Source organism: Tinamus guttatus, unplaced genomic scaffold, assembly GCF_059628265.1.
Source record: "Tinamus guttatus ecotype Peru unplaced genomic scaffold, ASM5962826v1 Tinamus_guttatus_pri_ptg000423l, whole genome shotgun sequence".
NCBI classification, from domain to species: Eukaryota; Metazoa; Chordata; class Aves; order Tinamiformes; family Tinamidae; genus Tinamus; species Tinamus guttatus.
This window is the reverse complement of record NW_028288957.1, coordinates 4,474,146-4,492,634: the sequence shown is the minus strand read 5'-3', so window position 1 is coordinate 4,492,634 and position 18,489 is coordinate 4,474,146. Positions and strand designations below refer to the sequence as shown.

Genomic DNA, 18,489 nt, shown 5'->3' with positions numbered 1-18,489 from the left:
CAGGTGCTCTTTTATTTATTGCTGCTGTATTTATAGCCGCTTTATCCCCCACACCGCACGGAGGAAGTGGGGCAATGCCGAGATGAGGCCCGGGCGATGGCGGGACGATGGCACTCGCGGCTCCGCGGGGGTCCCCGCGGGTCAGGGCGCTCCGAGACGCCTCGTGCCACAAACCCGCCCTGCTTATCTGGGGCGTCCCCCTCCCCGTGTGCAGGCCTAAAAGAGGGAAAAAAGCAGCTTTTTAGGGTCAAGGGGAGGAACAAGGGTGAAACGTCAGGTCACGGAGCGCATTAGCAGCCACCTTCTGCATGGGCGTCCCCTTGTCGGTGTCAAAATCACACGCAGCTTTCGCTGCGGGGACTTCAAGAAAACCAGGCCTGCTCTGTCCCTGGTGTTTTCCCCCGTAGCAGCCTTCATGGTGCCGTGCCCTCAGGTTTGCTGAAATCTTCCATCTTAAAGCCTAGAGCCTTTGTGACAAAGCGGCTTTGCTTTAGGCTTCGGCAGTTTAGATGGAATCGGCACCTTGCGTCTCCATCCAAGGCTATTTCCTATGGTCAGAAAAAAAAAAAATATCACCTGGAGACATTGTGATCTTCTGGAGGGCCTGCTGGAAAGGCCACCGGCTTGTGGGAAGGCTGGAGACCACCCCCCATTTGAGGCAGCTCTCCGTGTTAGGAGGACCCACTGGAGCTGATCCGCATGGGTTTGCTGGGAATGTCAGCAGGATCTCTGCTCCCGGTACCGTGCTCGGTGACGAGCTTGACGTGTCACACAGTAAGAGGAAGGGAATCCATGAAAATAACAGTCTGTAAAGTAGATCCTCCCCCGAAGAGCTTCGAGCCTAAGGGGAAACCCCCAGAGAAATGCAGGTGGTTCAGAGAGACTGAAAACACTTCTCCAGCCACCACGTACAGACCAAAGTGGGAACAGACGTGCAGGTTTGGCACCTGAAATCCAGGGACGCTGAGCACTGGCAGCCAGGGAAAACCACCAAAATCAACAGAACCATGTAGCAATCCACTGAAACCACAAATCTGCAGACTCTCCCCCCAGGTTAAAGTACTCGTGGATGCCTCAGTTTATTTTTTAAACATGCCAGGTTCTTATGCATGCGCAGAAGCAGAACTGGCCAGATGCAGCCTCTTTTGCATCTTCTCGACTCTGCTCTCTGCCTTGCCCCTTCTTCTACGTTTTTTTTAAACTTATCTGATTACAAGAAAGGCAACTGAAACAAATACTGCTGTGGACAGAAAACCCCCTGCCCAGCTGTTATTACCCCGGTTTATTTATAACATTCTGCAGGAGGTGGGTCACAGGGAGCCTGCTCCTATGCTGCTGTTCCAAAGAAAGCTCCACACTAAACTCTACCAGCAATTCTTTCTAGAGGGGAAAAAAAAGACAACAATGTGGTTTTTGTAAAGATGCGGCCCATTGAGAGAGCAGGATTTGGCCCAAAGAGTTACGGCAGAGCTGGCCCAGGGTCCTGCATCACGATCCTCTGCCGGGGCCACCTCATGTGCTGCTGATGCAACCCCAAAGCTTTTTGCATCATGCGACTGTCTCTGGAGAGGTTTGTGTCAGGATGAAGCTCAGGACAGCTAAGAACGAGTCTGTGAGCAGCACGGCTTGTCCTGCCTTCCTTCTGCCATCACTGAAATGACAAGTGAGGGAGTGAGGGGATTTTATTTGCTGCTATAAGGTGTGTGGAGGCTTTGGCCACAAAGCAGTATTGAAGACTGAGCTTCTCTTTAAAAATGGCCTTTTCTGTGCAAGGCACATGTATGTCCCACAGGGACATCCTGGCCCTTGCAAGTTACCTAACAATTTGTCTTTCCAGAGCTACACAGGCAATCCCAAATTTGGGACAATGAAAAATGGATTCTCCAGCACTCTCTCATGTTCCAGACTAAGTGCTTCAGGAAGACTTTGCTTGACTGGTACCTCAGAGAGTTTAAAATGCTCCCCCCTTCCCCGGCAGTCAGTTGCCACGAGGTGACACAGCCATCCACAAGCAGAGCAGCCCCGTGATGCTGTGCAGAGTCCTGGCTGGAGAGCCTGGCCCAGCCACTGTCCTGCTTTCCCTCTGCCACTGCTCATCATGTCTGCTTTGACTGGGAGCGTATCAGGGGCAAGTCAAGCTTTTGGCATATGTTTGCATGGCATCTGCTGGCCCAGAATATTCCTGTATCATGGGTCAAACAAGCCCCAAAAGTGATTTAAAAGTCTATTTCCCCTTGGCTGTCTGGACACTTTCTGCCTTGCAGCCTTTGCTCCCAGCTGGGAGAGCACCAATGCCGTTTCTTCGTAGCTGGCCCCGTGCTGGCTGATGCTGTCCCCCCTTGCACTGAGCAGAAATAAAGACATGCAGTAATAGTGCAACCCCCTGCCCCCATCCGCTCCTGAACGGCAGGACGCTGCGTGCAACAAACCATCGCACTTGCCCGGTTTCAGATCACCAGCCACATTTTCCACAGTGCCGGGGCGAGCAGGCTGGGCTGTTTAATTTAGGAAACACACAGCTGTATCATTTGCACACGCCCTTATAGGCAGGCACAGGTTCTCCACGCGCGTTCTTCAAAAGAAGCCACGGCAACATGAAGAGCGCTCTGGTGCTGTGGGTGGCCTTGGCCGTCTCCTTGGGGTCCATCCTGGTGGAAGGTAGGTGAGATTAAAAGACCAGGGAAAACTGTGCTTAACAGCAGCCACACATTTGGTATAATTTACTGATAATAATTTTAGCTTCAGCAGTTGAACCTCAGAGCTACTCAAGTCGTGCTTTAGTGCTAGCTGGATACCTTCCTATTTTCCTGCTGGGCATTTTTAAATTCCTGCTGCAAGGCTGGAAGACTGATGACTAGCTGCAAACTTAAGATTTTACAATTAACCATTATAATTAACCAGATAACTGATGCTGACTATATTAGTGCCAGGTTTCTATATAATGGTCAAAAGCCATCCTCATTCCTGTGATGGATTTACTCCACAGAATTAAATCTGTGTTCACAAATCTGTGTTCATCATGAATTACATCCCCCTTGAGGTTCCTCTAACTTTCCGCAAAGGGCTTATTACATATCCAGGCAGCTCCTTAACAAGGGTTGTTTCCTGGGATGTGCGATTGACTGCATAACCCATTAGCTGCAACTGGAGAAAAGGATGAGAGAGATTGACTGTTGCATCTGTGCTGCTTCAACCAAGCCCAGTCTGGTCTTTTGCATTCACAGTCATGGCTTGATATATACATACCTGTGTGTACGTGTGTGTGCCTGCATGCTGCTGACAGGAAAGTAAAATTTGAATTACCTGCATCTATAGCACTGACATTTGCACAATTTGTTTTGAAATTAGTAGCTGCTTGGTCTCTCTGGACGTCTTTCTGCTTTAAATAGCCACTTTGACATTCTGCACAGTTTGAACTGCCAGTTTTGGAATGCATTTGCTTCTTGAGGACATTGCATTTTGTTAGGTATGGATTATGTTGGGCTCCATTCCCGTGTATTGCTCCGTAACACAGTATATTATAAGATAATCCAGTATTAAAAGATGAGACAATTTGTCGAAGTATCTCTACATAAGTGTCCCTAAGAGGGGGAACATGATACTGCAGCAAGACATGCAAACAATTAGATAGGCATTAGGAATTTCTGTATTTAACTGCCACCTTCTCCCTAGAGTGCTTTTCTAGGAGATACTTGGAGTCTTTGCTGATACACCTCAAAAACACTAGTCCCAGCTTGGTAATTTTAGAGGAAAAAAAAAAAAAGGAACTCCTGTGTGTTATATCACTGCTGAAAATCTAAGTAGATAGAATTACATACAGAATAAATTCAAGTGAGTAACTTTAGAGTACTTGCCTTACAGTACATCTTCCTTATATATTCATTAAGCAGTACATTTACTAATGCAATTCTACAAATAACATGATTTAGAACCCACTAGACTCCTGGCTTTGCCTGGCTTTAAAGACTGGCTTTGGATCAACATCTTGAGGGAAGAATCATGCACAACATGTATAGAACACACTGGCAGGCATCAGACAGATACATGCAAAAGAAAAGAAGATACGGGACACCTATAAAAGAAGAAATGCCAAGTGAGGCAAAGACTAGACGGGCTTTTCTAGGCAGTATGTGCCTCATGGGGAAAAGTCCATGTTGAGTGATGAGGTGGCATAGAGGAGACATGCAAAGACTTGGTGGAGGGAGAAGAGGTACAAAAAGAGACAAGCAGCATTAAACCCTGAAGAATGATCTTCTTTACAGCCATGGCTCAGATATGGTTGTGCATTCCCACCTTGCTGGGGCACAAAGCAACCAGCCAGAGGTTGTGCAGGTGACAGGTTGTGCTCCCTGCCGTAGAGACATTTAAAGGCAGCCCTTTGCTCCAAAGAGCTAAGTGGGCAAACACTGCAAAAGGACCAAGACTTCCTCAGAAACCACCGCATGCGGCAGCAAAGGAGGCAGCCAGCCTGTCCTGCAGTGCTGGCGTGTCCCTCCAGAACAGATTGCTGACAGCACCGCGGTGCACAGGACTCGGAGCCCTGTGCTCAAACAGCTGACAATACAACCTCAGCATCTCCTCGGAGATTCTAGCGCAGAGATCCTTTCTGGGGCAGGGGCAGCAGGAAGAGAGATGCAAAGTTAGTGATTTTAGTTTAATGGAACGTTCTGCTGCTCAAAGCAAGGGAGCACAGTACTTTCCTTCCTGATGTAAAAACCCAAGTGAACCTTCCTCAGAAGGGATTCAGAGTGAGCAGCATTTGCAACCACTGTATAAATTGTGAGATCACTCTGAAAACTACTTTTTTTTAATTTCAGCACCCAAGTAATGAGGGCTGAGAGGGTGGAATGGAAGTGGAGGAGACCAGCGTGTTGTGGAGGCCATCCAGCAGCTTGAGCTTGGCAGCATTTAGAAGTAGAGAGATCAGTTACTGACCATGTGAGAGGGATGCAACTCAGCTGTAGAGGACTTGTTAAGAACCAGGAAACAGGAGGCTGTTGGGCACAGTAAACTGGGAGAAAAGAAGTTTTTTCCAATTCATCTAGTTGCTCAGGGAGAAAATAGGCATTGCACACCAACAGTGACAGCAGAAGAACCTGGTGACAGACAAGAACTTTCCCATCTTATTTTGACTGAGTTTCATTCTGAATCATGCGCTAAAAGTGAGGGAGACAGTCATACCCTCACAAGACTCTCCCCTGTTTGAGTAAGCAAGCCAGCTGCTAGATTGAACTTCATTAGAAGCAGACTGCCAGGCAAGGTGAAAGTTTTCCCTTCAAACCACTTGCCTCTCATTAGCAGGGTGGCAGACTGCCTTCCCACACGGTCCTGGGGTGCTTTTCAGCATTTGTCCTCTAAGGAACCTGGGGAAAAGGGACCGCTGCAAGATATCAGACAAGACCAATTGCCACATTGGCAACTTTATAGATATTTACAGGATAGAACCAAACCTAGAACCCAACTACTAGAATAATCATGAGAAGTGATACAGAAATTGGCTAAGCTTCCCTTGAGGCATCTTTTCAACCATTATTGCCTATGCTTCAGAAGCCACTAGAGCAGCAGAGTAGCCAGCCTTGTTTCACTCCAGGAATTGCATGAGCAGAAGCCACTACCTAGGGCCCAGGCACACTGGTGGCCTAGGAATGAACCACAAATATTGGATACAGACAACACTTGAGCTGCCAGTCGAAGTGCCAGGTGAAGCTGTAGGCTTCCTTGGGTGCTTTGCCTTGTTTTGTAAGAAATCCTTGCTCATTTTCCTCATTCCAGTTTTCATCTCCATGCAAGTGAGCAGACTGTAGACTTAGCATCGCAGAGACTGCCCTATAGGCAGTGACCTGGACTTGAGTCAATTCAAAGGCCTGAACAGCAAAGTGCCTCAGGGAGGTTCTCAGCACTTTCCTTGCTACTGGAGCAGCTTGCAAGAGGTTTTTTCCTGACGCTGGGATTACATATTCTGTACTTGCAGGTTACCCACAAGCATATGAGGATGAGGAGGTGCTGCTGGTCAACAACAAGTGTAAATGTGTAACAGTGACCTCCAAGTTTGTCCCCTCTAAAGAAAACCCTGAAGAAGAAATCCTGGAGAGAAACATACGCATCATGTAAGTGGCAGACAACTCTCACGTGGGGACCAACAGGGTGGCAGTGTTGCAAGGGTTACCCCTTTGGTTTGTATTATTTGACATCTACTGGCATTTAAGGTACAAACACTTTTACCCACAAAGCATGGGGAAAATGACCTGAATAAAGAACAAGAGTTGAGAACATGTCATACCAGCAAAAAAGTAGTTTGGGCTTAACCTGCAGTTTTCACCAGAGTACTTCTCCCCCTTCCTTCCTCTAGAGTCCCACTGAAGAGCCGAGAGAACATCTCCGACCCCACATCCCCCGTCAGAACTAAGTTTGTCTACCGCATGACTGATCTGTAAGTACCCTTGACACGATTTCCTAATGCTTACCCTCCCTGCAGCATTACCCATGGCAGCTCACAAACATCATGAGGGCCCTAGGATCAAGTAAGGCAGAGTTACACAGGACAGTTCTCCCTAGAGAACCCAGCTCTCCTACCTACTCTGTTACAATACATTAGCCTTAAACCAGTGCTTTCTTCCAAGTTCAGTTAATCCTCTAAAGAACTCCCATGGAAAACTCACACTTGCATGGTAGGTTGCATTCTGAATCAGAAAATTACACTTTCTGTTTCATGCTTTTTGGAGACTTGCCTTATGAATAGTGTTTTGACAAAACTGTGCAGCCAGAGTGTGTTCTTCAAGGAGCTCCTGTGCAAGACAGGAGACCTAGAAAGGCCAAGCTGCCAGATCAGTGAAGAACATTGAGTTTAATCAAGGGTGTCTTTTAGCGACAGCTTTTCAACTTATACTCCCCTCTCTTTTCCAGATGCAAAAAATGTGATCCTGTAGAAATTGAGCTGGGTGGCGAGATCTACCAAGCCCAGCAGAGCACCTCCTGCGACGGTACGGAAACTTGCTACACCTACGACAGGGACAAGTGCTATACCACAACCTTCCCTTTCCTCTACAACGGGGAGAAGAAAATCCTTCAAGCAGCTCTGACTCCAGCCTCCTGCTACGCCGAATAGCTCAAAGCATTGCTGTTGCTTGCCTCATTGCATTCTGCTTTCCTATCACCACAGTTATGCTAGCAGCATTGTAGCTAGACAAGAGCATCTGAAATGTCAGCTCCAAGAGTAACACAAGCTTGCTTATGTTTCTTTTTAAGCATCAAAAAATGCTTTTCCCCAGGAACAGCTGCTGGTTCTCAGAGATTGTTCTTGCAGTCTTGGCACATATTCACGAAATTATATATATCACACACTATCACCCTATACATTTTCAGAAGGTGTGAATGAGTTCAATTGCCTTGAAATCAAAGGAACTAAACTGTTTAACAGCAAAGGAGCATTGATCTATTTTGACAGCCTTCAATTTGCTCCTGTCTAAGCAAGGCCGTTACAGACATCAGCAGGAGTGTCCGTGTTATCTGCTCTCCTGAGCACTCTACACGAGACCTTGGCACAAGCCTGGTGGCATGATTACAGTTCTGTTGTACAATCCTACTTGAGAGAGAGAAGATGAGGGCAAAACTGAGTGACTATTTCAAAATGATTGTGAAATTATTAAAAAACCTCTAGACACTTGTAGTGCCTCAGTAGTCACAAGCTTCTGGTTTTCACATACTCCTAGAGAAAATTAAAACATGCTGCTGCTGCTCTGAAGTATCTCAAAGGCGTCAGGACCTCAGGGGTTCCAAGAATAGCAAAATCATCAGGGACCCATTAAGCATCACACTTCCTATGCTCATGTACTGATTGTGGTTCAGTCTTCCACCCCTGCTCCTAATTGAATGGCTGTCGTAAAAATCAAACTGGCTCGAATATCTTCATCCTGATTTTGTATTCACTTCTGCAAGAACTAGGCCCTACATGGGACTGCATTCACTCTGCCATCTGAGTTCTTTATGTAAGAAATCCACACTGAATAAAGAACCTGATTCTGTATAATACATTACATGCATATGAATTTTAGAAGGTATTGTCAGTACACACATCATATACTGAAGTGCATTCCCCAGCATTACATTTGGGAAGACTGGTATTTTTCTCACCCTTCTTTAAAGCCAATTGTAAAACCTTAAGCGTTTCCAATGAATTTTTTATTGTCCTAGGGCAATAAGAGCAAAAACCTGACATACGTATTTTGAGCTTTGTTAGCAAAACATGAAATAAATTTTTCTGCAGCAGTCTGTGTGTTAAATTCCTTCATGTTAAAGGCCCCACATGAACGGCTTGGTTTTCTAGGAAAGCAGCATTCATTCTCTCATCTTTTTTGAGGGAGAATCAGAACTGCCAGCCCAGGCCACCCATTCTACCTGGATTGTGACACTGTGTTCTTGGTTTTGATGCTGGGTTAAGAGCCTTCCTTTCAAGAGAGCTTTGCCATTTTGCCATTCAGGAGAGTACCGGGAGACAGGGCTTCCCCATGTATGCACATCCTCCTACCAACTCAGTTCACTATATCTTCCCAACTCAGATTAACTTTTCAGCTATATTGAATACTTGACTATTCAGCCTTTAACCTAAAATTAATTGTTGTATACCCTTAAAATGGCTATTTTATCTGCTTACAGAGTGGTTCTGCACTCACCTGCTCTCAAGTCTGTCTTCCTTGTCTGAATCTGTCCAGAGTTTGGCATGCTGTAGGAGTTTCTTGCCTTTTTTAAAAAAATAGTCCTTTTGAAGGCACGCATATTTACTTTTATAATCCTGCTTGCAGTCTAGGGAAAAAAATTGCAAGCAGTTACTGAAACTTGAATACATGAAGCTGAGCACAACTCATCTTGGAGCTCAGACATTGTTTCACAGTAAATAAACCAACACCTAAACAGTTCCTTACCAAGAGGAAATGCTGAGCAGCAGGACAAATAGCAGCTGAACTCAGTTGGGTCAAGTATTCTGCAAGAGAGCAGTTCCTGGAGTGTAAAGGCTTTATATCTGAGAGATGCTGCTCTGAAAAAAAAGTCTGTTGGACACTGTTGGCTAAGATGGTTCCTTCATCATTCTCTTGCTTCTGTTCATCTCTGACACACTGGTGAAGCAGAAATGGATGTTGGAGGACATCTGCAATGCCATCTACCAACTCCTGCAGCAAACTTGTATTTTTATCTCCGCCATGAGGAAACAGAGCTATGCAGGAATACATTTGACTTATCTTTAGATATTTCTGGTATATTAATAGGTAACAGGCTATGATTTTTTTGATGGCTTCTATTACAGAGAACTATGTCAGCTTAAATTCTATGCATGTTCAATCGTTCTACAGTACACAAAGCAGTACAGTTCTCTCAGTCAGCTTTCAATTTTTCTCTAGCTATATAAATTGCAATCAGATAGTCCTTACAGAATTCACAGAGAAAGGACGGCTTAATTATATTGTGTAAAGCAGCAAGCCCATTTTGGATACTCAGAAAGCATCTAACTGTGGACAAGCCTCTGGCTAGAACATTGCCATTCAGAGTCTTCAGTGTCTTCAAGCTTCAAATCACTATTAAACTTCTTAAGCGGTTGGTCTCTAGACTTTGACAGTCCATGTCTAACCTCCAAACTTATCTGGCCACTGCTGCAAAGGAACTGGACACTAACTTGAAGTTTGCTCTGATGTGAGATTTTTCTTCTAGAAGCAATTCAGCTACCACTTCCTATTCATTTCAAGAGAACATAAGAGATTTTTTTTTCTTATTCAACAGTTATGGAATGATTTGATCTATTTCTTCTATGTCTCTTTGGACATTATTTGCAAGATTTGGGGGCTTCCTCATGACCTCCACCACCATCTTCCTCAGACAGCATTTTCAGAAGGAACTGAAACCAAAGATTCAAGATGTAAGCATGATAGCCTGAAGTAATGCTTAATGCAGAACAAAGTCAGTTAATACAAGAGAAAGGGTAAAAGCATCCTGTACACATGCTGCTCATGGTAGCAGGTGGTTCTAATGACAGCAACCCCCAAACCCAGCAAGATTCCTTGCTGAGTTCTTCAGAGAGGAAACCGCATTTTGGGCACTGTTATCCACAGGTAAGGTACTGTAGGCTTCTAGCACCCCTGCTAAACAAAATCCCTTGCAGTCATATATCTCAACTGACAGAAATCCACCTCGGACTCTCACACAAGCTCCAGCAGGGAGACACAGGTCCCTAATCCAGCTAATGGCATCACAAGGACCCTAAAACAACATGGTAAAAGCAACAGGCACACTGCATTGGATGCACAGACAACGCCCTTGGCTGCTTCTCCCAACTCACTTGAGGCTTTCGGTAGCCCTTTCTCTCCAGGAATTCCTTGAAGGCATGTGCGCTGCGGGGCTTTGGAGGTTCCGTCCCCTAAATTAAAGAGATTTAAGTCACCTAAGTTAACTTTTAAGAACAGCTTCATCAGGCCAAATGAAACTAGTCTACATGTGCAGGACTCTCAAAACTAATTACTAATTTTAAGCTGGTAACAACCAACTAATTCAAAATTGATTTGCTGTTTTTAAAGATGCAAGATGTCTCCATAGACTTGGATGGTTTTTAGTCATTTTTCAGTTACAGCTTGAATCAGATGCACGGGGCAATAGAAAATGGTCCTCTCCCTGCCAGTCCCTCCTACTCCCAACATCTTTGTGAGGGAAGGCTTATTCTTTTCAAGATTTTAAACACCACCACCACACTGTGACATTCTCCCAGTAGGAGCTGCAACAAAAAAAATGAAGCAAAAACACTACTAGTCAGATAAGTTTTGCCTTTATTGTCAGACAGTAGTCTACCACCGCAGTGGTGCTCCTCATTCAGCACACCTTTTGCACACAGGCAACTGCTTTGGTCATGTGCAGCTCCCTGCTTTTACCTTTGGAAGGGCTGTTCTCTATAGCATTAGAGAAGCCTTCTGCTTCCCTATGCTTATGTAGCAAGCATGAAGATGGGATTTGTAGGCTTATATACCTTAAAAGACCACGGCTGGTGCCGTATATGAGAACTCCTGCCAGCAGCCCAAGGAAGTGAATCCTCTTGGCCCTTTGACTGCTCTGCTTGCATATTGTCCAGTTGCACAACACGGAAAGGTTTAGGGGATGGGGTCTTGTTTCCACAGCTGGTGCTGAACAAGCTCATGAGAGCACCTTCATCAATGCTGCAATTCCCTCCACCCTGCAACAAGAGCCAGAAGACAATCTCAAGATTGGCAAAGACAGAAAGGTTTTCCTTCCCACTTCCCTTCTGGACATGTATTTACTTGTATTCCATATACATCCTCCCTGCAATGCTCCAAAGGTGTATATTTAAATAAGCCCAAGGCCAGTTTGAGATTTTCTACAAGTATATTTGTATTAACATGATGGCAGTGAGCAGGAGGTATGCCTGAAGTCAATCCAGAACTAAAATACTAACTGGTGCATTAATGTCAGGTCAATAAGGAATGCTTCAAGCTGGGACAGTTGAACTGATACAGTCATGCTTCCCAGGAATCCTTCTCAGGCCAACTTAACACCTTCTGCTTATCCTTGCTTTACGTTTCAATAGACTATATCCTGTAAGCCACAGCATGACAGAGCTGAAATTGAGAAACAAGGTTTTCTGACTTGGATTCACACAAAACCATATTTTTACTACCCAAATCTGAAGACTTTTTTTTTGTATAAATGAGGCCATTGGTTTCTAGAAGGGCAGGTGCTGACCGGTTGGGGGGTTAAGTTCCCTCCACACACACTGCCTCTGTCTCTTCCAACTTACCAATGTAGTAACCCAGTCACAAAAATGCTTTGTCACCCGCTTTATGTGTTCATCAAGGAGAGCAAAGCTGTTCAGCTCAGCCACCTTTTCTCTTGCTGATACTTTCTTCTTGGAAAACCGAGTGCTTGTGTTTTTCCTTTGGGACTCCTTGCTGCTGAGGAAAATACAACATTTTGAAACAATGATTCACTGCAGCCATAACTATCAGTTCTAGAAAACAAACTAAAGCAGGACCCCTTTTTTTCCCCCCACATAGAGCTTTGGATCACGCTACAGTTTACCACGAGACACAGTAACTTTTCTTGCATGGAGTAGCATAAGCTATTTGAACTAATTCTAGGTATCAGCTTCATAAATAAAGCTGACCAACATACCAACCTTCCACCTACCAACTAGCAAAAGCATTTTCAGAAACAATTTCCAAAGTAACCTGCAATATCCAGCAGCCCTCAAAGTCATCAACTACCTCAACCTGCCTCCTGCCTCAAACACTGAAGCAATTTAAATAAAAAAACTTCAAAACCACAAGGGATGAGAAGCCTTTCTGTAGAAGGTTTGGCTTTCACTGCTTGTGTCTGGGAACATGCCTGCCTGCATGAACCTGAATTTCCTTTCCATATATCTCATCTTGAAGCAGGGGAAATTCAGAAAGCTTTTAGCATTGCTTCCCATCTCATCCTGAACTCACAGTGGTTGAGTCTGGGGACCTGTTGCTTTGCTTTTCTTGCCCTCCTGCATCTTCTGAACCAGCTGGCTCTTCTCTTCATAGTAATTGCATCCAACTTTGCCACTCAAATGCACTTCAGGATACAGGATTCCAAAGACCTCTGCAAAGAGCTAGAAACCAACCAAAAAACATGCATTCAAAAAAAATTTATTGGTTGAAATCCTCTTGGAGCTATGCAAAAGGCTACTTAACACTGAGACTATGGCAGTCTCTCTGCATATCGGATTCTTTCCAGGGTTCTCAAGTATTCTTCCTCTCAGTTCAACCCCTTTTTATGGGACCTCCTTGCCCTAGTAGCAGGAGTCTGGAGCAGAGAACCCTCTTGTTGCCTGGCCTTGAAAAACAGACCAGGGACTCAGGACCTTTCTCTCAACTCTAAAGTTTTTCCCAACAAACTCCTTATTTGAGCTAAGCAGTCACATGCTAGGTTAGTTTTCTGTTCCAGCTCTCTGAACAATCCTTGTTTAACTAGGATTACAAAAATCATCACTTTTGGAGACATACATTCCTACAAATGCATCTGTTAAAGGATAGTTGCTTAGTCAATACTCTACCTGTGCAACATAATCTCTCCTGGTTTGCTGCAGTGGACTAAGACTGGAAAGACAAACCTGTGTTTTGCCTTTCTTCCTTTCCTTATGTTCAGCTGTACAGGAAAATTTAAGGGCATTGTTTTTAAGGATAATTGGGATAGATCGTTTTCTACCATACACAATCATGTTATCAGATGAAGGAGGAAAGCCATCTCTGAAGTCGTCTAAGCCCTTTTTCAGGAATATCCAGCGCTGGCCATTAAGGGAATCTGATAACATCAGTTTGCTTTCCCGAAAGTAGTTTGAAGACATTTTCTTAGGACATCTGAAAACAAATTACATTTGAGAACACGAAATGCATTAGCACATCTCCTGAACATTGAGAGTATAAACAGATATCTGACTGCAAGTATATTCGCCCACGCTGTCCAGTGGTTTATCATTACTCTGCTTTAAATGAAAGCTTAGCAGCAATCAACTGTTCTGTATCAGACAACTGCTAAAGATCAGAATTCCTTTCCTACAGAAGTTGCTGACACTTTAATTTTTTTAAGTAAAATCCTTAGGAACTTTATAAAGCTGTTTCCAAGTATACATTGTATATACATATACCACATGAAAAGAATTTCAAGCTTAGTTTTGGCTATTCCAATCATTGAAATGTAAGTTAAACAACAGTCAGAAACACAAACAAAAGGCTTAATGCTATCAAAGCTATGCTCCCTGAGAACAGCATTTTCAAAAAAATTATTCCATCAGGCATTCTTTTAGTGGTACAATCAAGATTGCCCTCACTGCTCAGAACTGCCTCACTGCAGTTAATTGTAACTTGCTCATTTCTCACTTATTCCATATGAAATCTTTGACCCCTGGCCCGCCAAATTAGTCTAACATCTGCAGTTAAACAGCCTCAGCAGTTTTACAGAACAAGATACAAGCTGGTAAATTCATTTCATTTTCAAGAGCTCTGACTGTTCAGGCTGCAATTTAAGGTGACTCAGGTTGTTGCAGGGGGCACTGAACCCCCATTCACAACTGCTGTCTTCCATGACTTCATACCAGTGTTCACTTGCTAAAGCATAACCAAGCTGCAGAGCATACAAGCTGTACATTACAGAATCATAGTTTTCCACTTGCCCTAGAGGAAGCATCTGAATTAGTAATTACAGTACTAAGTCATTCCTAAGATGCTTTTGAATAGAACAAGAAATGCAAACAGAACAGCACATACCTGATATTTTCAGGTTCTGAAGGTTTCACAGGCAAAAATGGCATTTTATTCCTCAATGCCTGATATACAAAGGGAGACTCAATGTGCAAGAAAAGCTCAAGTTAATAATGGTGCAGTTTTGCTTCAGGCAAGGGCACTGGTTGTAAGTCCCAGATGATAAAATACATTGGGTATGTTTGGATTTGGTTGCTGTGGAAACCAGGCCTACTCTATCCGCCTACCGTGGCACCCCCAAGGCCCACAGCCCCGTGGCACTGGCGCCCCCAAAGGCCACCTTAGTCACACATAGTCCAACACAGATACAGAAAATTCCCATAGGCCATGGGGAATAACTTGGAAATTAAGCAGAGCTTGATTGCTTGAAAACACAAGCAAATATACAGTAAATATCAGTACTTGGTTCAAGACCCAACAAGCCAGGTCCTTTCTGCTGATGAATAGCAAGGCAATACTTAGCCTAACACGCCTTTAATAAAGCCTCTTGAACATTAATCACCACAGAACATATGAAAATCAAGTTTGGAGGACCAGATCTGATCTTCCAAGGTAAACGACCAAGCTTCACATGGTTTTTATTACAGACAGATGAATTCCAAAGCAATAATCCCTTGAGAAAATTGGAATACAGCAGAGTAGGTCTCTTCACCAGGCTGTGAAACACATTGTACTAATTCCCGATCCGGCTGAGGGCAGCATTTGCTTCAGGAAGAGTCTGATCTGTAGCTCCAATCCTAGCACAGTAAAATACACAGTAGGCTGGAACATTTCTCTAGCCTCCAGCAGCAGCGCAGGCAGCGGGCACCCCTCAGCTTCCCGGGCTTGTAACCCGGGAAGGAAAGGCAAAGTCAAAGTGTAAAATAAACTCCTTCTCCCTAAAACTGCACATGGAAAGGGAGCTTCCAGGTTCAAAAATCAAGTCCTTGAGAGAAGTACATACTTCTCAGCCATTTTTTTGCTTATATAACTGAATGATCAGTTACTTGTATTGAAAAACAGCACATACAGAAAATAAGAGACTAGATAAACAAAGCAAAGTTCTGTGTTGCTTGGCATAAACATTCATTTAACTAAGGAGAGGAGTTTCACTTTCAGAATTCTGCTTTTCTCACTATTTCAAATAACAATTACTTCCCCAACAGCAGAACAGTCACCCTGGAAGAGATAGAAAGGGGTTAACCTGAAAAGTACACCAGCACCTGCTGGTTAAGTCAGGGGAGTCTCAGGGAACTTGCCTAAACCTGAATAGTTCTTACTTTTTTTTTGTTTAGACTGGCATTTATTTTAACACAGCACCTTCCCTTGCCCCATCTATACAGTACCTAGTGCACTCAGAATTAATTAATAACCAGCTACGAGTGTGCTAGGAAATAGGGAATGACAACAGGATCAAACCAAAGCATTCACTCTCTATAGCCATATTGTGAAATTGCTTCCATCCTTAATATTAGTGCATTTCTTGAAAAGCAGAATTAGCAAAATCTAGAATATGTTAAATACTGTCTTTTTTCCCCCACCTCAAATTTACATTTGAAGCACAAGATATTTGATAGTGCCAGGAGTTAATTACAAAAAGAAACACTTATTTCAAAAAAAGTCTACCTTATTTGTTGATGTAGCCGGTCCTTTCAAGCTCAAAATGGCAGTGTCTGTCAGAAATACATATTTTAATTACTTATCAGACAGACAGTTAATAACAAAAACAAGAACAGAAAAAGCTTATTATCAATAAAGGTAAAGCCTTACATCTGGATAGCATGACCTCTTTCAATATCGGAGAAAGAAACCACACAATAATTAAAATGCCTTTGCCCTCAAACTGTGCTTTACCAGTTCGACAACGCATGTTGCACAAATACAGAACAACAATAACTGAATAGATGTTACACAGTAAACTTGTTATTCATATACTTAACCTAATGGACACGAACAATCTTAGTGGAACTATATTCCTATGTCTTAAAAGCCCCAGAGAGACTTGACAGAAGGCTTTACATATATTACCATGAGTGTAACTAAAAACCTACAAAACTGAGTGTTTTACTTATCTCTCAGCATTACAAAAGTAACTTTATTTTTAAAATATATATATAACCCTTAAAAAAAATAGAAGATAAGCTTTTTCTTGTGTACCTACAGAACACATTCATATTTAAAAGCTTTATAAAAGAACACAAAATATGCTATCAGATAAAACATTTCTTGACTAGCCTTGATTTTATACAGGAAATCATAACAAAAAGCTTAGTTAATAGACTAAGTAACAACTTTATAACATCTACAAATGTTGCATACATAGGCAAAAAAATCATACATAGAAGAAAAACACAATTTCAGAACTTATTACAATTGTGAAGGAAACAGCAAGTAACATTGATTCTGCAGAAACAAAGAGGAAACTAGAAAAGTGCCCTTCGATTACACAGTACTCTTTCTGTATAAGGGAGCAACACACTTAATGAACAAAATGATTTAAATCATGCTCAGGTTGATCAGCTCATGGAAATCAGACCAAGCACAGTGCGAGAGGGAAAGGACTTGGATTATAAATAGTTACGTGGAAAGTTTTGTGTTTTGAGTAATTTTGATTTCTTAGAGTTAGTATTTTGGTGTGGGGGGTTTATAAAATTGTTTTTGCTATTTTTGGTTAAGCATGAGTTTTTTTGTTTCATACTAATTAAAATTGCAAGTGAGTAGATTACATAAGTTTTATGGGGATGAAAATAAAAATCAATTAATTCGTAAATCTCTCTAAGTCTCTATTTATTTTGTTTTGTGTTTGTATTAACTGAAGTTAACTTTTAAAATCAATTATAGCAGTAAGAATGAGTCTCTTACTAAGAGACTAATTTTTCTTAGTTTACTTATTAAAAGCAATAGATAAAGTTATTCTGGACTCCTAACAATGTGATCTTGATTTCCCAAAAGTATTTTTTGTTACTTGAAGCGTGTTTATATAAAACTAATTACTGGACACAAGATCTCTTAAAATCCTTTGTAAGAAATCCTATGCCATATTAATCACGTAAATGCAAGCTCTATGTAGTAAATATTCAGCTGCCTACAGAAAAGAAGCTCTAAACTTTGTTGTCTTCAGGAGGTAAACCAATAAGACATCAAAGTGTTTTATTTCTGTTTTTTTTCTCTCACTTTTTGACAATTATCACTTTGCTACTAATTCCTGTAAGCTGGTCACTTGTGGGATGCAATGCAGAATTCCTTGTTAGAAGCAGGGAGAAAGGAGGCAGTACTACTCCTAAGGTACTCTACATCTTTCCAAGGAGACACAATTTTCCTGCACTTCTTAAATTTGTTCTCTCTTACCTGCTCTACCTTTTCTGGAGCAGAGGTGTCTTGGTAAGTGTCCATAAGTAGACTGGATATATTAAGAGGGAAAAACAGGTCTGCTGGGAATGAGCAAGACTTAATGGCAAGTATAAAAAAAGCTTTAGCTTCCTCCTGTTTTTTGTTTTGTTTTGACTACTGAATGGCTACTGTTTGCTTTATAAATATTATCAATAAAAAACCCACATTATTAATACAAAAGAAACATCATGATGGTTACTTTGAAATTAGGACTGAGATTACCTTCAACCATATGAAGTGGCTCTACTAATTTCCAATTCTGCAGTCTCTATAAGTATGGGAGCAGACTGTGCATCTATATTCTGGTGTCCTGCTTGTTTTGGTCAAAGCCTTCCCCTATAATGGCAAGTAATCTTTGCTGTCAGCTCCCCTGTGCCTTGGAAAGGCATTCAAGATTATTACAGAAACTAAATTCCAGCTATCATGAATAAAGCATTTGTTCTTATTCTTTGCTTCAAGATTGTGATTTTTTTAAGGGCAATTCAAGGTAAGAGAACAGAATTTAATGAATGTTTGGCATCAGGCAAAATCTTACTTGGACATAATTGTGAAAGTATAACCTGTAATATGAAATTCATATTTTTTTGCAGAAAAGTATAGAGTTATACTTTGTTACTGCTATTCAAGTTGTACTTTCATATGGTAATTGCTAGAGTAAGAAATTACTAATTAATTTAAGGTTAATAGGGTCCTTGATCCTTCTGCACCCATTTTACTGGCTGTACTTAGTTTGCTTGCTCCCTTATCCCATTTTGAACTCATATTTGCCCAATATATGAGAGGAAATGAAAACCCCTGTATCTGTTTCTTGTGGAGAGAAGCAAAAAAAAAGGCTGCAGGGAGGATA

General features: G+C 42.4%; 2 protein-coding genes across 2 annotated transcripts; one reads left to right on the top strand and one right to left on the bottom strand.

Annotated features, from left to right (window-relative positions):
• Positions 1-2,526: 2,526 nt before the first annotated feature.
• Positions 2,527-7,742, top strand: JCHAIN (joining chain of multimeric IgA and IgM). The gene is made up of 4 exons (XM_010212888.2): positions 2,527-2,658; positions 5,972-6,107; positions 6,350-6,430; positions 6,904-7,742. The coding sequence occupies exons 1-4, from the start codon at positions 2,595-2,597 to the stop codon at positions 7,103-7,105; spliced, it is 483 nt and encodes a 160-aa protein (XP_010211190.2). The 5' UTR covers positions 2,527-2,594; the 3' UTR covers positions 7,106-7,742.
• A 2,069-nt stretch (positions 7,743-9,811) lies between these two features.
• FAM47A (family with sequence similarity 47 member A) lies at positions 9,812-13,360 on the bottom strand. Its single transcript, XM_088531526.1, has 6 exons — positions 13,070-13,360; positions 12,477-12,625; positions 11,789-11,942; positions 11,003-11,206; positions 10,325-10,402; positions 9,812-9,883 (listed from the first exon to the last, which is right to left on the bottom strand). Exons 1-6 carry the CDS (start codon positions 13,358-13,360, stop codon positions 9,812-9,814), a joined length of 948 nt encoding a protein of 315 aa, XP_088387652.1.
• Between the last annotated feature and the right edge of the window lie 5,129 nt (positions 13,361-18,489).